Here is an 18,184-nt window from a genome sequence, read left to right as displayed (position 1 = left end):
ACCCTGGTTTACTTTATAACACGGCGACCCCGTCCGTCTTCTTTCCAACCCCGCCACGTCCCACGTGTGTCTTCATGTGACGTACACCTACATGATCGTATTCCTATTCTGATATTCCCTATTTCTACTCTCATGGGGTATAAAATGAAAATGGTGTCACCTTTACTGGCGCGGGGCGTTTTCTTAGCCAACGGCACAAAGCTCTTACCTCCTACTAGTTTATACACGCAGATATATATATTTATTTTTACCTACATAACGGTATAACTCGCGTCTCACCTATCTCACCTTACACTTCACACCCCTACCGACGATAGACACCGATGAGATACTTTTGAAAAAGTTTTTCTCTCAGATTATCGCGTTTGGAAAAAAAAATGAAGCTTATTCGCAAGACGTACCGAAAATTTTCAAAATCTTATCCTCGTCAACGCGAATATGATCGGATTTTTTATTCCCCGCGGACATAGCCGTTGCAAGAGGGGAAAGGAGGCGAAGAACGGGTCTGTTCTTTTTCACGAAAATTATAGACGAATGAAAGCGCGAGATCTTCAATTTGTAGCTCTGTGAGAAGTGAAGACGGAAGAAAAAGAAAGATGAAGTAACGAAGAGATTTTTCCTTCTCTCCGAGAAAGAAAGGTGCAACGTGGCGTGACATTGGAACGTGTCGGTACTGTGTTGCGAATATCAGAAAAACTAACGGAATGTCGTATACATATTTTATTCTTTACATAGGTACGTACATAATATCGGTACATAATGTACGTAATATACCGCGGGTGGATGGCGCGCACACGACATCGAGTACTGTAACGTGTGCGAATCGAAAATCGGTGAAAAATTCCGTCGATTCTCCTCGGGTTTTCTTTCTCCGTTTTTCATCATTTTCATATTTCATCCACCGCAACGTGCAACTCGTCCAGATATGAAATGGAGAAAAGAGCAAATTTAGATCAATTATACAACGAAATGAGAAATCGATAAATTGAAGAAGAAAAATGAGGCAAAAAGAAGAATTTTGACGGAAAGAAGAAGCGACACTGTAGCACCAGCTTGCCGAAGCATTTTCGTGGAGTAAAAAAACACCCATTCGCCGTTCCAGACCAAATTACATCATTCGAAACACGAAACGACCCTAACGCCTCAAGTTTACATACCGCGTGTCTTAGAATTCGCACCGGTTGCCTGGTATCGAGCGCCAATTTTACCCTCCGTTGGTAAGTCAGACCAAAGCCCAAGATGGCGCGTGGGCAGCAGGCAACCGTACATACCCGCGGTGTAAACTCTAGGACACAGGGTATATGGGAGACCGACGACCTGGGCGCGGGCGGCTGACCCAACGTTTTTACATTCACTTTCGTTTCCCAAAGTACATCACGTGGGTTCCACTGTTGCGCCGCGCAGAAGTAGGTGTAACGGGGGATGAAGTCTGATGGGTTTTCATCGCACCGGGTCACGTCACATCGCGCTTCCCGGTCACATATTTTTTCGCCGCGGACGTAACGCGGTAGCGGAAAATCGTCGTAAGATGATATCGAGATCGGGTTGCGGGACGGGGAGAAGCGTCGGAAAAGTTTTCGAAAGTATGAGGAAGACGTCTCGCATCTGTTGTACAGTGAGCAGAAATTGAGATGAATGGGGAGCAGATTGGTACAGCGGAATAGTAAAAATCCGAGAAACGTCGAGAAAAGTAAAACGAAAAAGCGGAGGGTGAGGGGGATCTTGTTTTTTACAACCCTCGCCGCGCGGACAAGGTGATAGAAGGGGGTGAGGGGAACATGAATAGGAGATACAACGACGTCGGGAAGAAAACGAAAGGAAAATAAAGTGAATATAATATCGGCCGTGTCTACCTAGTTTTGTCCTACCGTGGGGTGCGAGGTGCGCGTTATTACAAGATGGCTCTCAACGCGCCGCTGCTGTACTTTCTTTTTTTGCTTTGTATTCGCTTTTTTTTCCCAACTCACTCCCTTTTTTCCATTCTATTTTTATCTCCTTTTATTCCCTCGCCTTTTCCCCAGTGTTTCCCTTCAATATATTTCTCGGGGTTTAGCTCCGAGTATTATTAGCGACCACCGTAGCTATAAATTCACGATTGCTATAACCCATCAAGGAAACCCTTTTTCTCTCTTACCTCCACTCGCCGAACTACATCCCCTTCGCGGCGCGCCGTCTTTCTTAAAGTCCTTTCTTGTACACGATCTTCTTCACGCTACGTACCCTGCACCGACCTGACCTGAAGTTATTTTACATCCTCATTCGACGCTCTTTTAGCCCAAGGATATGAAATTTTCCAATCAACTTCGGAAATGGGTGATTTTCGGGAAAGAACTTGAGATCGAACGAAAGAAACTTCGCATTTTTTCGTCCACACGTGACTTGTCGGATGTTACACGTGGTTACTTTTTTTTTCGCAGTTTTAATTCTGTGAAATTCCATCAAGTTGTTCGAATATCACGCAATTATCGTGTATGGATTAACGCGCAACGTGTTTCTCATCCCATTAAATTTCCGTCGATAAATTCATCGGCGAGAATTTATGTGTGTAACGACGTTATTAACATGGAACTCCGTGAAACTGCAGATGTGAAAATACAGCTGAAATTTAATATCATGTACATCCAGAGAGGGCCGAATATCCGAACGCATAAATATCACTTTTATTATTCAGGGGTCGACTCCGGATTCCGCGTCCGGTCTTGCAGCGTCTAGTTTGCCGGGAAGATGGAGCGGAGTAAACCTTAGAATAATGTAAACGATATAAAAATAATATAAACTAATGAAAAAGAATATAAAATAATCAATCGACGATTGGTTTTTCAAGCGCGTTACGGAATTGGGACAATCCGCAAAGTTGGGTTGGTCAATACCGAGGTACGTTAAATTTATGGATGAAATTCTCTCGACGGAATATCATCGTGAGATCTAAATGCGTTTCGATGGTTTATTAATTATCATCGAATTCTGGTTTGTACCGTTACGCGGAGATTGTTGCGAGAAACCGCCATTGTTGTTGTTGTAGGAGGTTGACATGAAAACGCTTTCAGCGTAATTACACGTGGAAACAGGAAACGTCAGATTGAACTGACAATGAGCTTGCGAGCCGCTTCTCCGTCCGCGCTTCACCTCCTATTTCTACATATTTCATCCAACGACGTCTACGAGGAGTTCAAATATTCACCAACCACGGCTACGGGAATAACGTCAGAATAAAACGCAAAACGACGTTAAATATCTATCCAAAAGAAAAGAGGAAATCACTTTCCGTATTCCGTATGTAAAGCTACAGGTATATATACATACATCTACGATACATAAAACATTCGCAGAATTTATGTAACAAGTGATAGGGTGGAAAATTTCCTCGGAGGGTTCGATCTACAAATATTAGGAAAAGAATCACGATATCTCAAGGGTAAATAAGTGTGCACACGATATATTTATACACACGTCTTAATTTCTCACATAATGTAATCTAATTCGACCCAATTTGCTGTGACGTTTCCCCCAAATTCCTCGGGAAAATACTAATGGGCGCGGATTGCGTGGAAATAAAAATTTTCCCTTCTTCGTTTTTCTTCTCTCTCTGGAAAATTCTACTACATGCCCTTTACCAAGTGCGAGCAGGTTGCGTGAGAAAACAAACGAGGTGGTCTCCCGCTCCCCCCTTTTTTTTTCTCTTCTTCTCCGTCAACCGTCGCATCGGAGAGGGTCGAAAGAGAGGGGCCTGCGGTCGGCGTCCTCCGCGTTGACGGGAGTAAACGGTTTAATAGCCAGGGCTAAACAGAAACAAAGCGATGAAGTTAGCCGAGCGAATCATTAGCAAACTGTCCACCTTGCGTCGCCGACCGTTGCATGCCCATATGAATACGTGGCATACACGCGTGGCGTAAATTATATACATATGTGCGGTATGTTGTGTGTATCTATGTTGCGCAGAAACTGTGCTGCAAGGAATGAGCATAATTAACTCTCTTTGTGACTGCCGACAGCGCAAACGAACCGCCCGACCAATTTAATCATCTACCTCAGTAGGCGCGTACAGGTGTGCGAATTAATTCGCTGGTACGCGTGAGCCCGGTGTGCTTTCTTTTTTTTTTTTTTTTTTTCTTACTTTTGGTTTTTCGGAGCTTCAGAAAAATCTACCCCCTCGTGCGAAAGCCATTTATGTGCGCGCACGACGTCTGGCTTGACGTTTCTCTTTTATTTACCGTGAGTTGAACTTGTACCTCCTCGTCGTACAGAGTCATGAGAAACCCCCTCGAAATTGTTTTCCGAAAAAAAAAAAAAAAAGAGGAAATTTCCGTTCTCATCTGTTCGTTTCTTTTGTGTCTTAGATAACGTCATCGGCTTCTTACTTCCGAGGAATAATGAAAATACGAATGAAGAAAGTAATAGAAAATATGGAAATAATGAAAAGAAATAAAACACACGTATTTATATACATATATGTATATTCTTCTTATCGTCGCGTCGGGATATTTCATCTTCTTTTGCGGAATACAAAGACAGAAAGAAGCGAAGAATCTTTATCACCTCTCGCAATCAGACCAACGAAAAGAAGGAAAATAATTTCGCATGATTTTCTCTTTGTTTTATTTATTCGTATTCCTATTTTTCCAATCTTCGACTTATTGTCAGATTGTGAGAAATGTTTCGTTGAATATTGAATTTTGAAAAAGAGCAACGCCAGCCGGTTTTTCCAAAATTTATAAACGGAATTTCGCGGACGTTGTATCGTGCTTTTTTGGACTTGCGGCAGCTCACGCGATCGCTTCTGTCGATTTTTTAATCGCTTACACGTGCAGTGTACACGCGGTACCTCGTGAAGTACAACGTAATTATTAGAATTTAAACGAAAAATTTCAACAACATTCGGCGTGTTACAAAATCGCGTGTTTCTGACAACTTCATTTTGATCGACGTATACTAGGAGCGTTTAAATATCGTTCGACGCTTATAGGTATATCGGGTGAAAATCATTGGGCGAGTTTTTAATTTCCACTCGCGATACAGCCGTACGATCGACGGATCATTATCGTGTGCGGAAATCGCAAAACGAAAGCGAAAAAAAAATCAACTCGTGCTGCGCTTGCATAGAATGTACCGAATCGAACAGATTTTTCCATTTTCTCTCTCTCTCTCTCTCTCTCTCTCCAATTTCCATTTTGGAATCGAAACTTTTCGTCGCGTAATTCGCATCCGAAAAATTTCAAATTGAAATCATCGATTTATTCCGCGTAGGTATCTATAATTTCCGCCCACGTATCCTAAAAATTTCACGTTCGTTTCCGCCCCTTTCTGTGTTAGTTTTTCAAATTTTTTCACTCACTAGCCACGTTGTAATTCATTTGGTTCGTTCGTTACTTTGGCGTTGCATTTTTTCCCCGGCTGTATAATCCTTTGGAATTTTCGACGCATCAGCGTTAATATTTTTGTTTCCAACGTTCGTCTCTGGCGAGCTTTTTTCACGGCGTTTCCGCAGCGCTTAAACTTTGATCAAAGTGTCTTTTGTACGTATATAATTCAGTAGAAACTGTGTGACGTGTTGTACAACGGCGCGCGTTACCGTTTGGTCAGTGCACGTGGAAAAGCTGCGACACGGGAGCTTTTTAACCGCCGCGACAAACGGAGGAGTGAATAAACGAGCCCGCTGTACGAAAAGCGAAAGAAAAACTGAACGAAATTCGGTAAAAATGAAAAAAAAGTGGGACCAAAAATTCAGGGCATTCGGCGCTCGTGCGCGGTCGATCGAACGAAGCTGAAGACGAAAGACAAAAAGTTTTCGAAAACGGTTTCCGCTACACCTGCAGGAAATCGCGTTACGCTTACATTTTACGGCTGATGGATTGGATCGAATTTGATTTAGGGTGGTGCGTTATCGAATCCCCGACGGAAAGGGCCGTCCGGCCAATGGTACCGGGGAGAGGAGTCCAGTTTGGCGCAATTAGAGGAGCCTAAATATCGGGTTTCCGGGAACGGTGTTGTACCCCTTGCGCGTCGGACTGCCGCTTTGATTTGCCTTTGGATGTCCACCTGTCGCCCCCGATGGACGGTGAGCCCGGTCCATTGATTACTGTAACAAGATTCTCGCGCCATCTCAAAGACGGAGAGAGAGAGAGAGAGAGAGAGCGAAAGGGGGAGGGTAAATGGAGAGGGGCGGAGGGAAGGGAAGGGAAGGGACACGACGCTATCCGAAGGTAATCCCAGTTGTATATCAGCGGACAACGCGTATATACCTCTACAGCAGGTTGATACGGCTCTGGGTATTTAGTTATACATTGGACGAGGTTCGGCTCTAATTTCGCCGAAAATTCCGTCTCAATTTCTAGGCAACGCCGATGTACACGCCGTAATTATTGTTCCTTGTTGAAACAAAAAAAAAAAACAACAAAAAGCAAATGCCCGATTATAAACTCACCCTGTAATCCAAACTTGTGAGCTGACGCGTATCTCGTTATTCGCAATACATTACGAGGCCTACCGCCGCGGTGTGCTGCTTCTGTAAGGAAATCTTGTTTCGAGTGATTAAACTTTAATTGAATTCACTTTCAGCGCGTATAAGGTAGAACAATTTTGATTCTACGGAATTTTCATCCCTCGCGAGGACGACGGTTCACCCCCCACCCCCGCCGTCGTCCTTGCGGCTCCTGAGCCCGCAATTCTGAAGCACCGTTAAAATCCAAAGCTACTTCGCCGCTGCCTCTCTCGCTTGTAACAACCTCTCACTTACGTCATTGTCAAAACTGAAGTTTGTTTAATTGTTCGGGGAAAGGATGGAGAAACCAAAAAACGTAGAAACTAAATTCGAGAGAAACAAATTGAAACGGGCGGCTCGAGTCAATTTCCTTTTTTCGCTTCTCTTTTACCAGCATTTTTTTTTTGAATTGTTAGAAATTTTCTGTTTTTGGTTTGTCGTTTTTTTTTTGTTTTTTTTTCTTCTTTTATTCCCACAAATATAATGTGTCATTGTAAGAGGGAGGGATCTGACCCTTGAAAACCTTGACGTCACACACTGGTGCCCGCTATATATCAGGGAGAAATACACGCGGATTCCCGCTTTTTCCGAACTTTTTTTTTTTTCATCCGTTTTTGTTTGTCTTTTTAATTTTTTTTCTTTCGGTTCTCTTTTTTTTTTTGTTCTACTCTCCTCGCTCGAGGGCGATATCGACTGAACCCTATTCCGCACCGTATACGCATAGGTATATACCTATACTCGGTGGATGAGAATTACAGCTTACAGCGAATATCTCTACCCCAGGCCACTTATCTGCTTAGCGGTTGACCGGTCAACCAGAAGCACGGGAACCACCAAAAACGGAGCGCCCGATAAATTTTACTTTTTCCAAACGCTGCCGATTGACTCGCGGTGTACACTGGTCTCCTTTTTTTTTTTTCTCCACGCTCTCTATTCCAAGTTTAACTTCTTTTTTTTTCTCTTCTCTTCTGTGTCTCAAATGCTCGTCTAACGATTTTTCAAAATGATGAAACGCGATGTCCAGTTTTGATCCTCGTTTGGATGATATCGAGTGATGAAGTGTTTTTTTTTTTTTTTTTTTTTTGTTGGTTGAGACGTTTCTGCTCGTCAGGGTCCTCAGACGTACTGCTCCATGTACGTACGCGTAGTCTTTTTCACATAGACAAAATACATATACGTGGTGTGTGCAAAGTGCAGTTAGTTTACTGACCGGCAGCATGACGTACATAAAGCTCGATGTGCGTTGCATCGGACGTGAAGTGCTGCAGGTTCAACTGGAACGGGACTGAAGCTGGAAACAACGAGCCTTTGAAATGAGATATTACACTACATAATACTCCCGCTGAAGTCCTAGAAACTACCGAGGAATTGCCGAGGAGCACTTTTATCATGGAATAAAGAAAAAATTGAAAATGGAAAGAGCAGAGTGAGAAGGGAAAAGAAATATATACAAATAATATCGGCACAAATAAAAGTGGGAAAGAAAGAATAAATAATCGAGTGAACTGAACGCAAAAGCGGGCTGATCCGAATGGAGCAAAAAAAAAAGTGGCGACCCTCCGAACTTTTGTTGCGCTCGCTTCCATCTCTCAGTTTCTTCGAACGTATAAGTACACGAAAATTTTAAATTCAGGATAAAAATCAATTCGGAAGGACGTTTCGAAAAAGTTATATAGATCTATACCTTTGTACTCGTATGCAATGTATTTACCGCCGCCCCCGGTTAGCGCGATTCACGGTACAAACCAGTAAAGCCAGTCTATCCATTTAATGCGCTGCGATTCTTGGGGCTTTGGAAACCCGTTGGAATCATCGTTCGACGGACGTTCGATCAATCCGTGTATCGCACGCCCCCGCAGTGTATAGATGAATGTAAACCGAAGGACGAACGTCGGCGTAAAACGAACGAAGTTTGAAACCGCGCGTTACGTTACGTTGCGTTGCGTTGCGTTCCCTCGTTTCACGTTTACGTGGTGTAATACCTAATACCGTGTACGTGTTACGACATTTTCCCACCACCGACGCACATCCAATCTACTGACGCAATTCAAATTACGTCCTTTGAAGTGCGACTCGCTTCCGTTTCCGCTTCCGTCCCTCGCGCTCACCTATGTAGGTACACAATCCCTCCACCCACTCGCCTATGTATCTATGCCGCCTTTATCTTCTCTTTACGTTGTCACCCACATCCCCCTGCTCTTGATGTACGCGTATACCTGCCTCCAGCCCCGTAATATAGATATTCGTATACGAAGGAAGAACCGTTTGTAATTCATGCGGAAAATATCTCCGAGAAAAATATACCGGCGCGGTGGAAGAACTGCTGAAGGGATATCGCCGAGTCGAGACGTCCTGTTTGCGAAAGTTAAAAATGACGACGTTCTTTCGGAAAATCCTCGGCTCTCAACCGTATCCGGATAGGATTCCGAGTGACGCTGTATTTGCGTAACCTGCGAACGTACCAAAAGTCACGGTGGAAGTGGCCGTTTCACCGATTGTCAACGGAATCAATTAAGCCCGAAATTTGACCAACAGGTTCGAGGACCCGACGCCGATAGCGTAAGCGCGTGCAAATCAATTGTAGCGCAGTTGCTGCCCGGCCGTCGTCCGGCTACGTATTGCGCGTAACATGTTACGCGTTACGCGTTACGTATTCCAGCGTTACGCTCTACGCTTTACGGTCTGCGGGCCACGGTTTGGGGTGGTTTATACGCCGATCCTCCCCCCCGTTGAGCGGGTGTATATTAACTCGCTGTCAGGCTAATGGTGCCTTCTCTTGTTACCGTTATTATTATTACAGCTGACGTCGCAAGTTATAAAGCCAATATTGGGCTTAACAACTATACCCATACAGAAAGCGGGTATCGGTGCGCCTTATCCCCAGACCGGATGTGGACCGATAAATAGACCGATCGCGTCACGTGTCACGAAACGTTTCAACCCAAAGCACACCGAGCATCATTGAATATTTTTGAAAATCTGGAGGAGAAAAAGAGACGGGGCCAAAGGTCAGTTGGAATTTTCCTTTTCGGAGGAGACGCGGAATATTGAGTCCGACTACTCGAAGTTATATCGGTGGGAGAGGTAGGCTTCAAATTATCATTATTTCAACACTGGAGATAGAACCAGAATTGTTTGGATACAAATCTAAATAATAGGTGACCCAGAAGTAACGGACGCTATTGTTGCATATCACATTTGGTAGAAACTGAAATTCTGAAACGAAAAGTCTTTGGCCATTTTTTGATCAGACGCATAGGTAACCAGTTATTTATCAAAATAAGAAGCCAATCAAGTGCGCGCTACAGCGGCAAGACCCAACCTTACCTCTCGCGTCTCACTCTCTACGTTCCGCTGTAACGCGCGCCTGATTGGCTTCTTATTTTGATGAATAACTGGTTACCTATGCGTCCGATCAAAAAATGGCTGAGAACTTTTCGTCTCAAAATTTTATTTTCTACCAGATGTGATATGCAACACTGGCATTCGTTACTTCTGGCACACCCAGTTCATGTGGACGTTATAATCAAAACAATCGGATAACAATTCAAACGAAACGCGCAGTAAAATGTAAATGAACGATTTCGGATGTTCGTGCGTACCTGTTCGTACGCACAATTATCAGTGTGTGTATTGATATAAATGCTGGGTACTGCGCGGGGGATCGAAAGGTAAAGAAAGGGTCGCGTTGTCATCGAGTTCTCGATTGAGCTGTAAAAATAATTTTCAGTCACGCTTTCGCATCGGTATAAATAAATACACGTAGTTACCTCGAGCACGCGGCATGGCAGGGATGCCATCAATTCCGGATGGATCTACTAACAATATTTGCGAATCTGTAATTGAAACGTTCGTTCTTTCGCACGCGATATCCCTGCAGTATTTTGTTTATATGTACTGATTGCGAGAGTCGATCCCTGCCATAGAATTCCGTACTAAATCTGCGCCTGGGTATCAATCGTCCCAATCAATCCTTTATGTATATTCATCCGCGCAAACAGATCCCCTTCGTTCTACGCGTCGCGTAGGTCCGCGTCCCGCCACCGCTAACTAGACTTAGAATATTTGACAAGGAACGTAAAAATCCTCATGACGATTTGAAAAATGTAACGAAAATATTTCCATCGACTCACGGCGCGTTTGCGTTCAATCGAAATCACTTCGTGGGATGAGGTGCGATCCCTTTTTTTTTTTTAATTCGAATGGTTTTTTTTTGTTTTCTTTGTTTCTTTTTTTTCCATTTTTACGGATTTTCATTGTGCGGAGATAAATGTGCGATCGATCTATCATTGTATGCGTACAGATATGTACGTACGTCTGCCAGTTTTATTCAAATTCGCTGAATATGTGTCAACGAAACTTGTCCATCATTCCGTATTATATTATCTGCACGGTGTAGTACGTATACATACCTGTACAGACGAGGTGCGTGCGTTTTCACGAGGTGAATATGAACGATATCCATAGGCAGACGTGTAAATTTAACCCTTCGCAAAATGAACCCGGCGCTCAACGAAAAAAGAGGGAAAGTAGATTGATTTTTTTTCACTTTGCTTCATAAAAGGCTCACGTACTCTTCACGTTATACCCACCGTACGCTCAGGCATCGGAGATATTACGGCGTAAAATTTACGTCCATCAAATTCTCGTCCCTATTTTATTTCGTTAATTTCTCCTTTTTTTCTTTCATTCTTGCAGAGCTGTAAAAACGTTTTTCTCCATTATTCATTATATTTTTCGTCGGCGTCCGCTTTTTTTTTTTCTATTCTTTTTACCTTGTCAACCCCCCGGGAGACCACCCCCCGCGGTTTTTGGGGTTTGATGATCTTTGTAATTCTCTTCTTTTTTTTTTTATTCGTGTTCTCAGGTGTCTTGGATAAGGAAGAGGGACCTCCACATCCTCACGGCGGGTATACTGACTTACACTTCGGATCAGAGGTTTCAGGTGATTCGACCCGACAAGTCCGAGAACTGGACCCTACAGATAAAATTCCCTCAGGAGAGGGACTCGGGCATATACGAGTGCCAGGTGAACACGGAACCAAAAATGTCCCTCAGCTACAACCTCAACGTTGTCGGTGAGTTTATTTCAAAATTTTCACTGTGACCTTCTCTTGAGTTGGCCGATTGACGAAACAGACGTCGAGTTCTCTTTGAATGGAACTTTTTCGAATCGATGAAGAAGTTGAATTTCGAGCGAAAAATTCAGAAATTTTTCCTCGCCCCAATTCGGGGTAGGCGAAAAATCTATTTTTTTGCAAAATCGACGTCTGCGATTCTCGTTTATCAGCGAGCTGGTGGAAAATCTTACCTTCCAGGCATCTGCGAGGATCGCTCTCCATTTTACGCATACCGAGGGTTGAAAACCGTAACGATCCAACCCTCACTTTGTCACATTCGATGACCCCCGTGTAGCATTATACTGTCCCTATAAAAAAGGCGTGTCCGAAAATTCAACAAGCGAGATCCGAAAGGGGGTCGGGCATCCGGAGGGGCGTGATCACCGGCGATTTTTTACTACCGGAAGGGCTCAACATTTATCTTACAATATTTGCGAATCACTCCGCTTTTTTTTCCACCCCTCTTTTCTCTTTTACACGGGAAAATCTCCGAACTCGCGTACGCGATGATCAAGGGTAACGATTTGCCGGCGAAGGACTGCGGGATCCTTGAGAAAAATTCCCACGTGTTTCAAGGATATCCCTCTTCGTTTTTCGTAGCAACGAAAATTCGGGCGCCGAAATTGCGTCGCGGTAAAAGAAGAGAATCAAAATGCGGACACTTTCTTCGACCGGTCTGTGGTGCAGCCCGATGAAATATACGTACATGCACCCGCATAGCGATGATTTTGACTTTCAGATTTGGATTCCTGAGCTGATTATACGTGAGATTACTCTTGGAGAACCAGAAAAACATTCGATTTTTGAGCGAAAAAAAAATCATTTTTTTAATTGGGTCTGATCTGCTTTTCTTACGTATTTTGATCTCAGAAATCCGAATCTGAAAGGAAAATTGATCCATCTCTAAAATTGACCGAGTTATCGCCAATTTTCAGCTTTTTGGGGTCAAAAATAAAAAAATAATTTCTTAGTCTATCTTGATGTAATTTGAGCTCAGAAATCAGAATCCGAAAAGAAAAGTGATCTATCTGCAAAAATGACCGAGTTATTACCGAATTATCGCATTTTTTGGCATAAATTTGAGGATATCTCGAAGGGAAAAAATCGTAGCTCATTTTGGACAACGGATTCGTGTTCCTGAGGTCAAAATACATAAGAAAAGTGCCATACGATCAATTTTGAAAAATAAAAATTTTTGGCCAAAATTTGAAAAAATCGTAAGGGGTACCCCTTGGAAAAATCTCAAATTTTGGCAAAAAATTTTCATTTTTTAAAATTGATCGTATGGCACTTTTCTTATGTATTTTGACCTCAGGAACACGAATCCGTCGTCCAAATTGAGCTACGATTTTTTCTCATCGAGATATCCTCAAATTTGTACCAAAAAATGCGAAAAAATGCGAATAACTCGGTCATTTTGCAAGATAGATCAATTTTTCTTCCAGATTTGGATTCCTGAGCTCAAATTACAACAAGATAGACTGAAAAATCAATTTTTTATTTTTGACCCCAAAAAGCTGAAAATTGGCGATAACTAGGTCAATTTTAGAGATAGATCAATTTTTCTTCCAGATTCGGACTCTTGAGGTCAAAATACGTCAGAAAAGTGTAATACAATTAATTTTTAAACTACTTCACTCTTGGCCCAAAAATCGATTTTTTTTTTTGGTTTTTCAAGAGTAGTCTCACGTATAATCAGCTCAGAAATCCAAATCTGAAAGGCAAAATCATCTACTCATGCAATCGATCGAGTAATCATCAATTATTCACTTTTGGGAGCAGAAAAATCAAGACATATCGATTGGTTTTAGTCGTAGACCCACTTTGATTCGTCGCAATCCATGCATGGGTCGAAATATTCGAATTTCTCGGTCTACGAGGCAGCGCGAGCTTAGCTGGAGTCAGGTAGCCACGAGCGAGGGGCCTTGTTTTGAGGCGTCACCTCTGCTCAGCCCCCAAGGTGACGTCTCACAACAAAGCGCTACGCTGCTGGCTACCTGACTCCAGCAAACCTCGGGCTCCTCGACTCAACTTCAATTGTAAGTCAAAAAAAGAGCACGTCATTTTTCGATTTTATACTTGAATTACAAAGATAATAGGAAAAAAATTTTGAACAGTGAACGAGTAAAAAACAATCACAATCGACAATTTTTGATAAGAAAAAAAGTTTTTTGCTGTAAGTACCCCACTTGATTAATCAATTATTCAAGAAACGATTGGGCTACCTCAAAATATCAAGTAAAAAATTTCTTCCGCATTTGACGAATTTCCTTTTTTTATGAGGTACAAATTCTGCCCCCAATTTTCTCAACCCACCCTAATGTACACCGTATGTACACCGCGGTGAAAATGACCTGGTGCGGGTGAAAAGGCGCTGAGAAAGCCGGACGAAATCTCGAACCAAGAACTCGTTAGGGAAGCATTGTGCCAGCGCCCTGGTTGAAATAATCGTTGAATCCTTTGTCTCGTAAATATCTCTCCCCCTTTTATCCCCCGTCACAGTATAAATTTGAAAATGACAATATAGCGTGATTCGCCTCTGTTCATTTCGCGAATGACGTCACCTTTTAACCCCCTCCCCCCACGACCCCTTTTCTCCGCGCAACTTTATCACCTTATACTTACAATACAACGCGTAACAATATGGATATTACTATCCGTATCTACTATGTTATCTACTTGACATGAACGTTCATTACATAGACTGGGTGTACCAGAAGTAACGGGAGCCATTGTCGCATCTGATGGAAAATTAAATTCTGAGACGAAAAGTCCTCAGCCATTTTTTTTTTCGGACGCGTAAAAACGGCCGAGGACTTCTCGTCTCAGAATTTTATTTTCCATCGGATTTGCATTGCAAAATGGCTTCCGTTACTTCTGGGACACCCTATTCACACAAAATGTGTCATCGGCGTATAAAGCGTACACCAATTTTCTTTGAATTTCCACCAAACATATATCGCGAAGACCGTCTTTACCTCGAAGTAATTTTCAGTAATACCAAAAAAATGAAAAGTATCTCACTGATTTTTTCTACGTATGAAAGAAAGAAGTAATCGTCCGCGACGTACAGAAGCAAATTTCAAAAATTATCCAATAAAAACCAATCGGCGCTGTGGCGAGGGAAGGTCGAAGAGGGTGAATAGGATCTGATGGGCAGAGAAAAAGGTGCCTCTCTTCCGATTATTTCCTTTCTTCCTCCCTCCCTCCCTCCCCGCGTCCTTCCTCCCTTCTTTTTTTTCATGATTTTCCGGAGTTTTCCGACCCCGACGGGGGTCCGTTGGGGGTAACACTTTTCGTTAAATTATCGCCGACGCTTCTCGTTAAATTATCATACTTCACTAGCCTCATACGCCGTGCCTTTTTCCATCACTTGGTTCCTCCTTTATATTCCGCTATCCCCGTGTTCGTCGAGTTTCCGGTAGTTTTCTCCCTTTTTTTTCTTTGCCTATTTTTTTTTTTTTCCAACCGCCATTTTTGTTTTTCGCCAAAAGAAAGAGAATTTGGGATCTTGTTTTAGATTTTTTTCTCTCCCTTTTCATTCCGTCTCGTTGGCGGCTACCCTTTTTTCTGGAAAATATTTTCCCAACTTTGATTCTCGTCTTTTGATCTGCTTTTATATCGTTGACCTCCGTGAAAAGGTGATTACGTGGAAGGTATGATAATTAAAATTCAAAGTCACTTACAGCTGCAGCTGTTCGATGACGAGACGATGTGTAGGTGTTGTAATACCTTTATAATATCCACCGGTACGTTAGCTCCCTTTATCGATAAACTGAAAATAAGACTGAGGGTGTTTGTGGAGAGAAAAAAAAAAAAAAACAGAAAAAATTACGAAAACAGTCTACGTGTGCGCCGATTGAAATTACCCGTTTTTTCCCACCCCTTCTACCCCCCCTGCGTACTAACGTCATCGTAATTGTGAAAACCGAATGCATCGTAAAGTTCGAAAAATATGAAGGGGAAAAAAATGGAGTATGATAATGTCGAGAAAAAAGATTCCAGCAATAATAACGATAAAAGGTTTTATTAAAAATCGAGACGACGTTAGCACTGGGAATGATAAAAAATGCAATAACTGCTGCACGGCGATATGAAGAACAAAAAATTGAAGGAAAAAAAAAATTCTAGGAGAGCGCGAGAGAGTAAGAAAACATCCAGTGACAATGGATGTTTACTGTTAAGTAATGAAAAGAAAAAAGAAAAATGCGCAGAGAAGAATAAAACAAACGTAAAGGATATGAAAGAAAAAATGAAGAAAAAAAAATAAAATCATTTCGATTTTTATAGTTATGAATTCGCGCTTCGGTTGTAACTGCTTTGCGAATATTATATGTATCCGTATACCTACCCATAGAAACGCATGTACTGCTGGTAAATAACCTCACCTACATACGTCTATATACATTTAGATAGATAAATCTTACCCCATTAATTTTCCCCATAGCCAAAAGATTTTCCACGTATACAACGTCTGCCGACGGGATAGTAAAATGTGTCGTAAAACAATATGGAAAAAAAGGATAGTTTTTCTTCTTTTCTTTTTTTTTTTGATCGCTATATTCATTTCTGTCATTTTCTATCCGTTTCGATTTATATATATATATATATATACGGTTCATCGATTGTATTGGAATTTTATTATGATTGCTCGGGAGATGATATAAATTTGTGAGAAAAAAAAGCAAGAAAGAGAGAAAGAAAGAAAGAAAAAAATAAATGCAAGCAAACGGCGACTCGAATTTCGAGTGTGGCAGAAAAATATTGTTTCATCCCCTTTGAGAGACAATAGAAAAAGAAAAAAGTAAAAAAAAAAACTGAATAAAGTGACAAAAAGAAGATAGATAACGTATCACGTATCGCGCGTATGTTGTGTGTACGTTCCTTTTGGAATGTAAAAATTTACGAAACTCTCACGATGATTGGTTACGACGCCCACTGCAGTGCACGCATCCCACTTCTTCCGTGTGTAGATATATTTCATTTTTTATACCCATGCGTGTTTGTTTTTTCGTTCTCATCGACATTCCGTACGATTGAACTCACGTATATCGAAATGGATCGCTGTAACGGTATTCGCTGCACGACGGAGAAAGAAAGGAAGGGAAAACAGAAAAAAAGAAAAAGAAAAAAGGAAAACTGAGGAATGAAAAATTGGCGGAAAAGTCGAGAGGGTGAAAGATCCGTAAGAGTTACGATAACCCGAACAGAATTTTTCGGATTTTGGAATTTTATCGTTAGCCCAGTCGGATTTCACTCCTAGTAATTTCCTCCTTTTTTCTCTCCTTTCTTCTTTCTTCTTCATCTCTCGTTTCTCGAAGCTGAGTTAAGGTCGTTATATACTTATGCGATAAATACGTTGCTGTGAATTAGAAATAATAATGAAACACGCCTTATTTCTCTCGCAATAATACTTAAGTGTTTGACGGGTACAATTAGCGGAGGGGATCTGGGTCGGCGCGTAAGGTTCTCCGGGACTAGTGGGGCTGATGAGTTCCTCGATTACGGGTTGAAAAGAGAGAGAAAATTGGAAGCGAGGAGAGAGCGAGCGGGAGAGGGAGAGAGGGCGAGAGACGAAGACGAATTGTTCGCGGAGAGTCGAGTGAGAAATATCACGAGGGCAGCAAAAGCAGAAGCAGAGGCGGCGGCAAAATTTTTGGGGGCGGAAAAAAGCTCGCGCGAGGTCGCCGCGGGGGCAGGAGGACCGGGAAAACTGGCGAGAGGGAGCGGAACGAGGTGGGAACCTTTCGGGGTCGGACTTACCCAGGTCTTGTCAAGGGTTAAATATTATTTGACTCCGGGTACGATTGATGAAATTTAAATTGAATTCCCTAAGTGAAACCTTTAATTTTAAACCGCCTGGCAGAAATCTGACTTCCTTCGTCCTCCCTTTAACGCCTTTCTTATCCATTCCGCCAACCTTTTACCTTCCTTTCTTATCTCCCTTCATCCCCTCGGTGTTTGCCCTTGCCCTTGTCCTCGGGGATACCAGAAATCTCACTTTGGGCACCCCCTAGCACCCCGCCCGGTCGACGCCTTTTTGATTTGGTGGTTTTTTCATTTTTATTACCTTCTCTTTCTCTTGCTTCATGTTTTTCTTATCTCACGCCCTTTCGAAGGATCCAAAATTATATCCCTATGTACTTTTCGAATCACGAATTTAATACAGACGACGGAAAGTCACACCCGATGAAATGGAGGCTGTTGAGAAGAAAAATTGTAAGTAGGTAACAGTCTGAAAATATCTTTTTATATTCTCGTATAAATTTTGTTCTACTTTTTAGAGTTATAAATTTTTCCCATTTAATTTCTTTTTTTTTTTTTCCTCTGTTTTGTTTCGTTTATGAAGGTGGTAATATATACAGTAGGTATACGCAGTTGTACATATTTTTCAAGATTATATACATAGTTTCATTTCCCTTTGCTTGAATTTTTTTTTTTTTCATTCCTTTCATTTTTTATTTCCTCTCCTTCTCTATTTCCTCTTTTATTTTCACAAAATTCAAGCTTCCATTTATTTCACCGACGCGTTTATACAATTTTTATTAAAACATCTGCGTCAACTCACGCTTCTATATATACGCGG

The 18,184-nt window shown here is 42.0% G+C and overlaps 1 protein-coding gene across 3 annotated transcripts in view; it reads left to right on the top strand.

The window, feature by feature from the left end:
* The window catches only part of LOC105688701 (zwei Ig domain protein zig-8), a 178,923-nt gene that overhangs the window by 97,061 nt on the left and 63,678 nt on the right, over nucleotides 1-18,184 (top strand). For all 3 annotated transcript variants that reach the window (XM_048656624.1, XM_048656626.1, XM_048656625.1), the window contains one exon: nucleotides 11,346-11,556. In XM_048656624.1, the coding sequence (XP_048512581.1) occupies nucleotides 11,346-11,556 (211 nt within the window). The remainder of the gene's footprint in view (nucleotides 1-11,345; nucleotides 11,557-18,184) is intronic.

Source organism: Athalia rosae, chromosome 6 (genome assembly GCF_917208135.1).
Source record: "Athalia rosae chromosome 6, iyAthRosa1.1, whole genome shotgun sequence".
Lineage (NCBI taxonomy): Eukaryota > Metazoa > Arthropoda > Insecta > Hymenoptera > Athaliidae > Athalia > Athalia rosae.
This window is presented reverse-complemented; position numbering and strand designations above follow the sequence as displayed.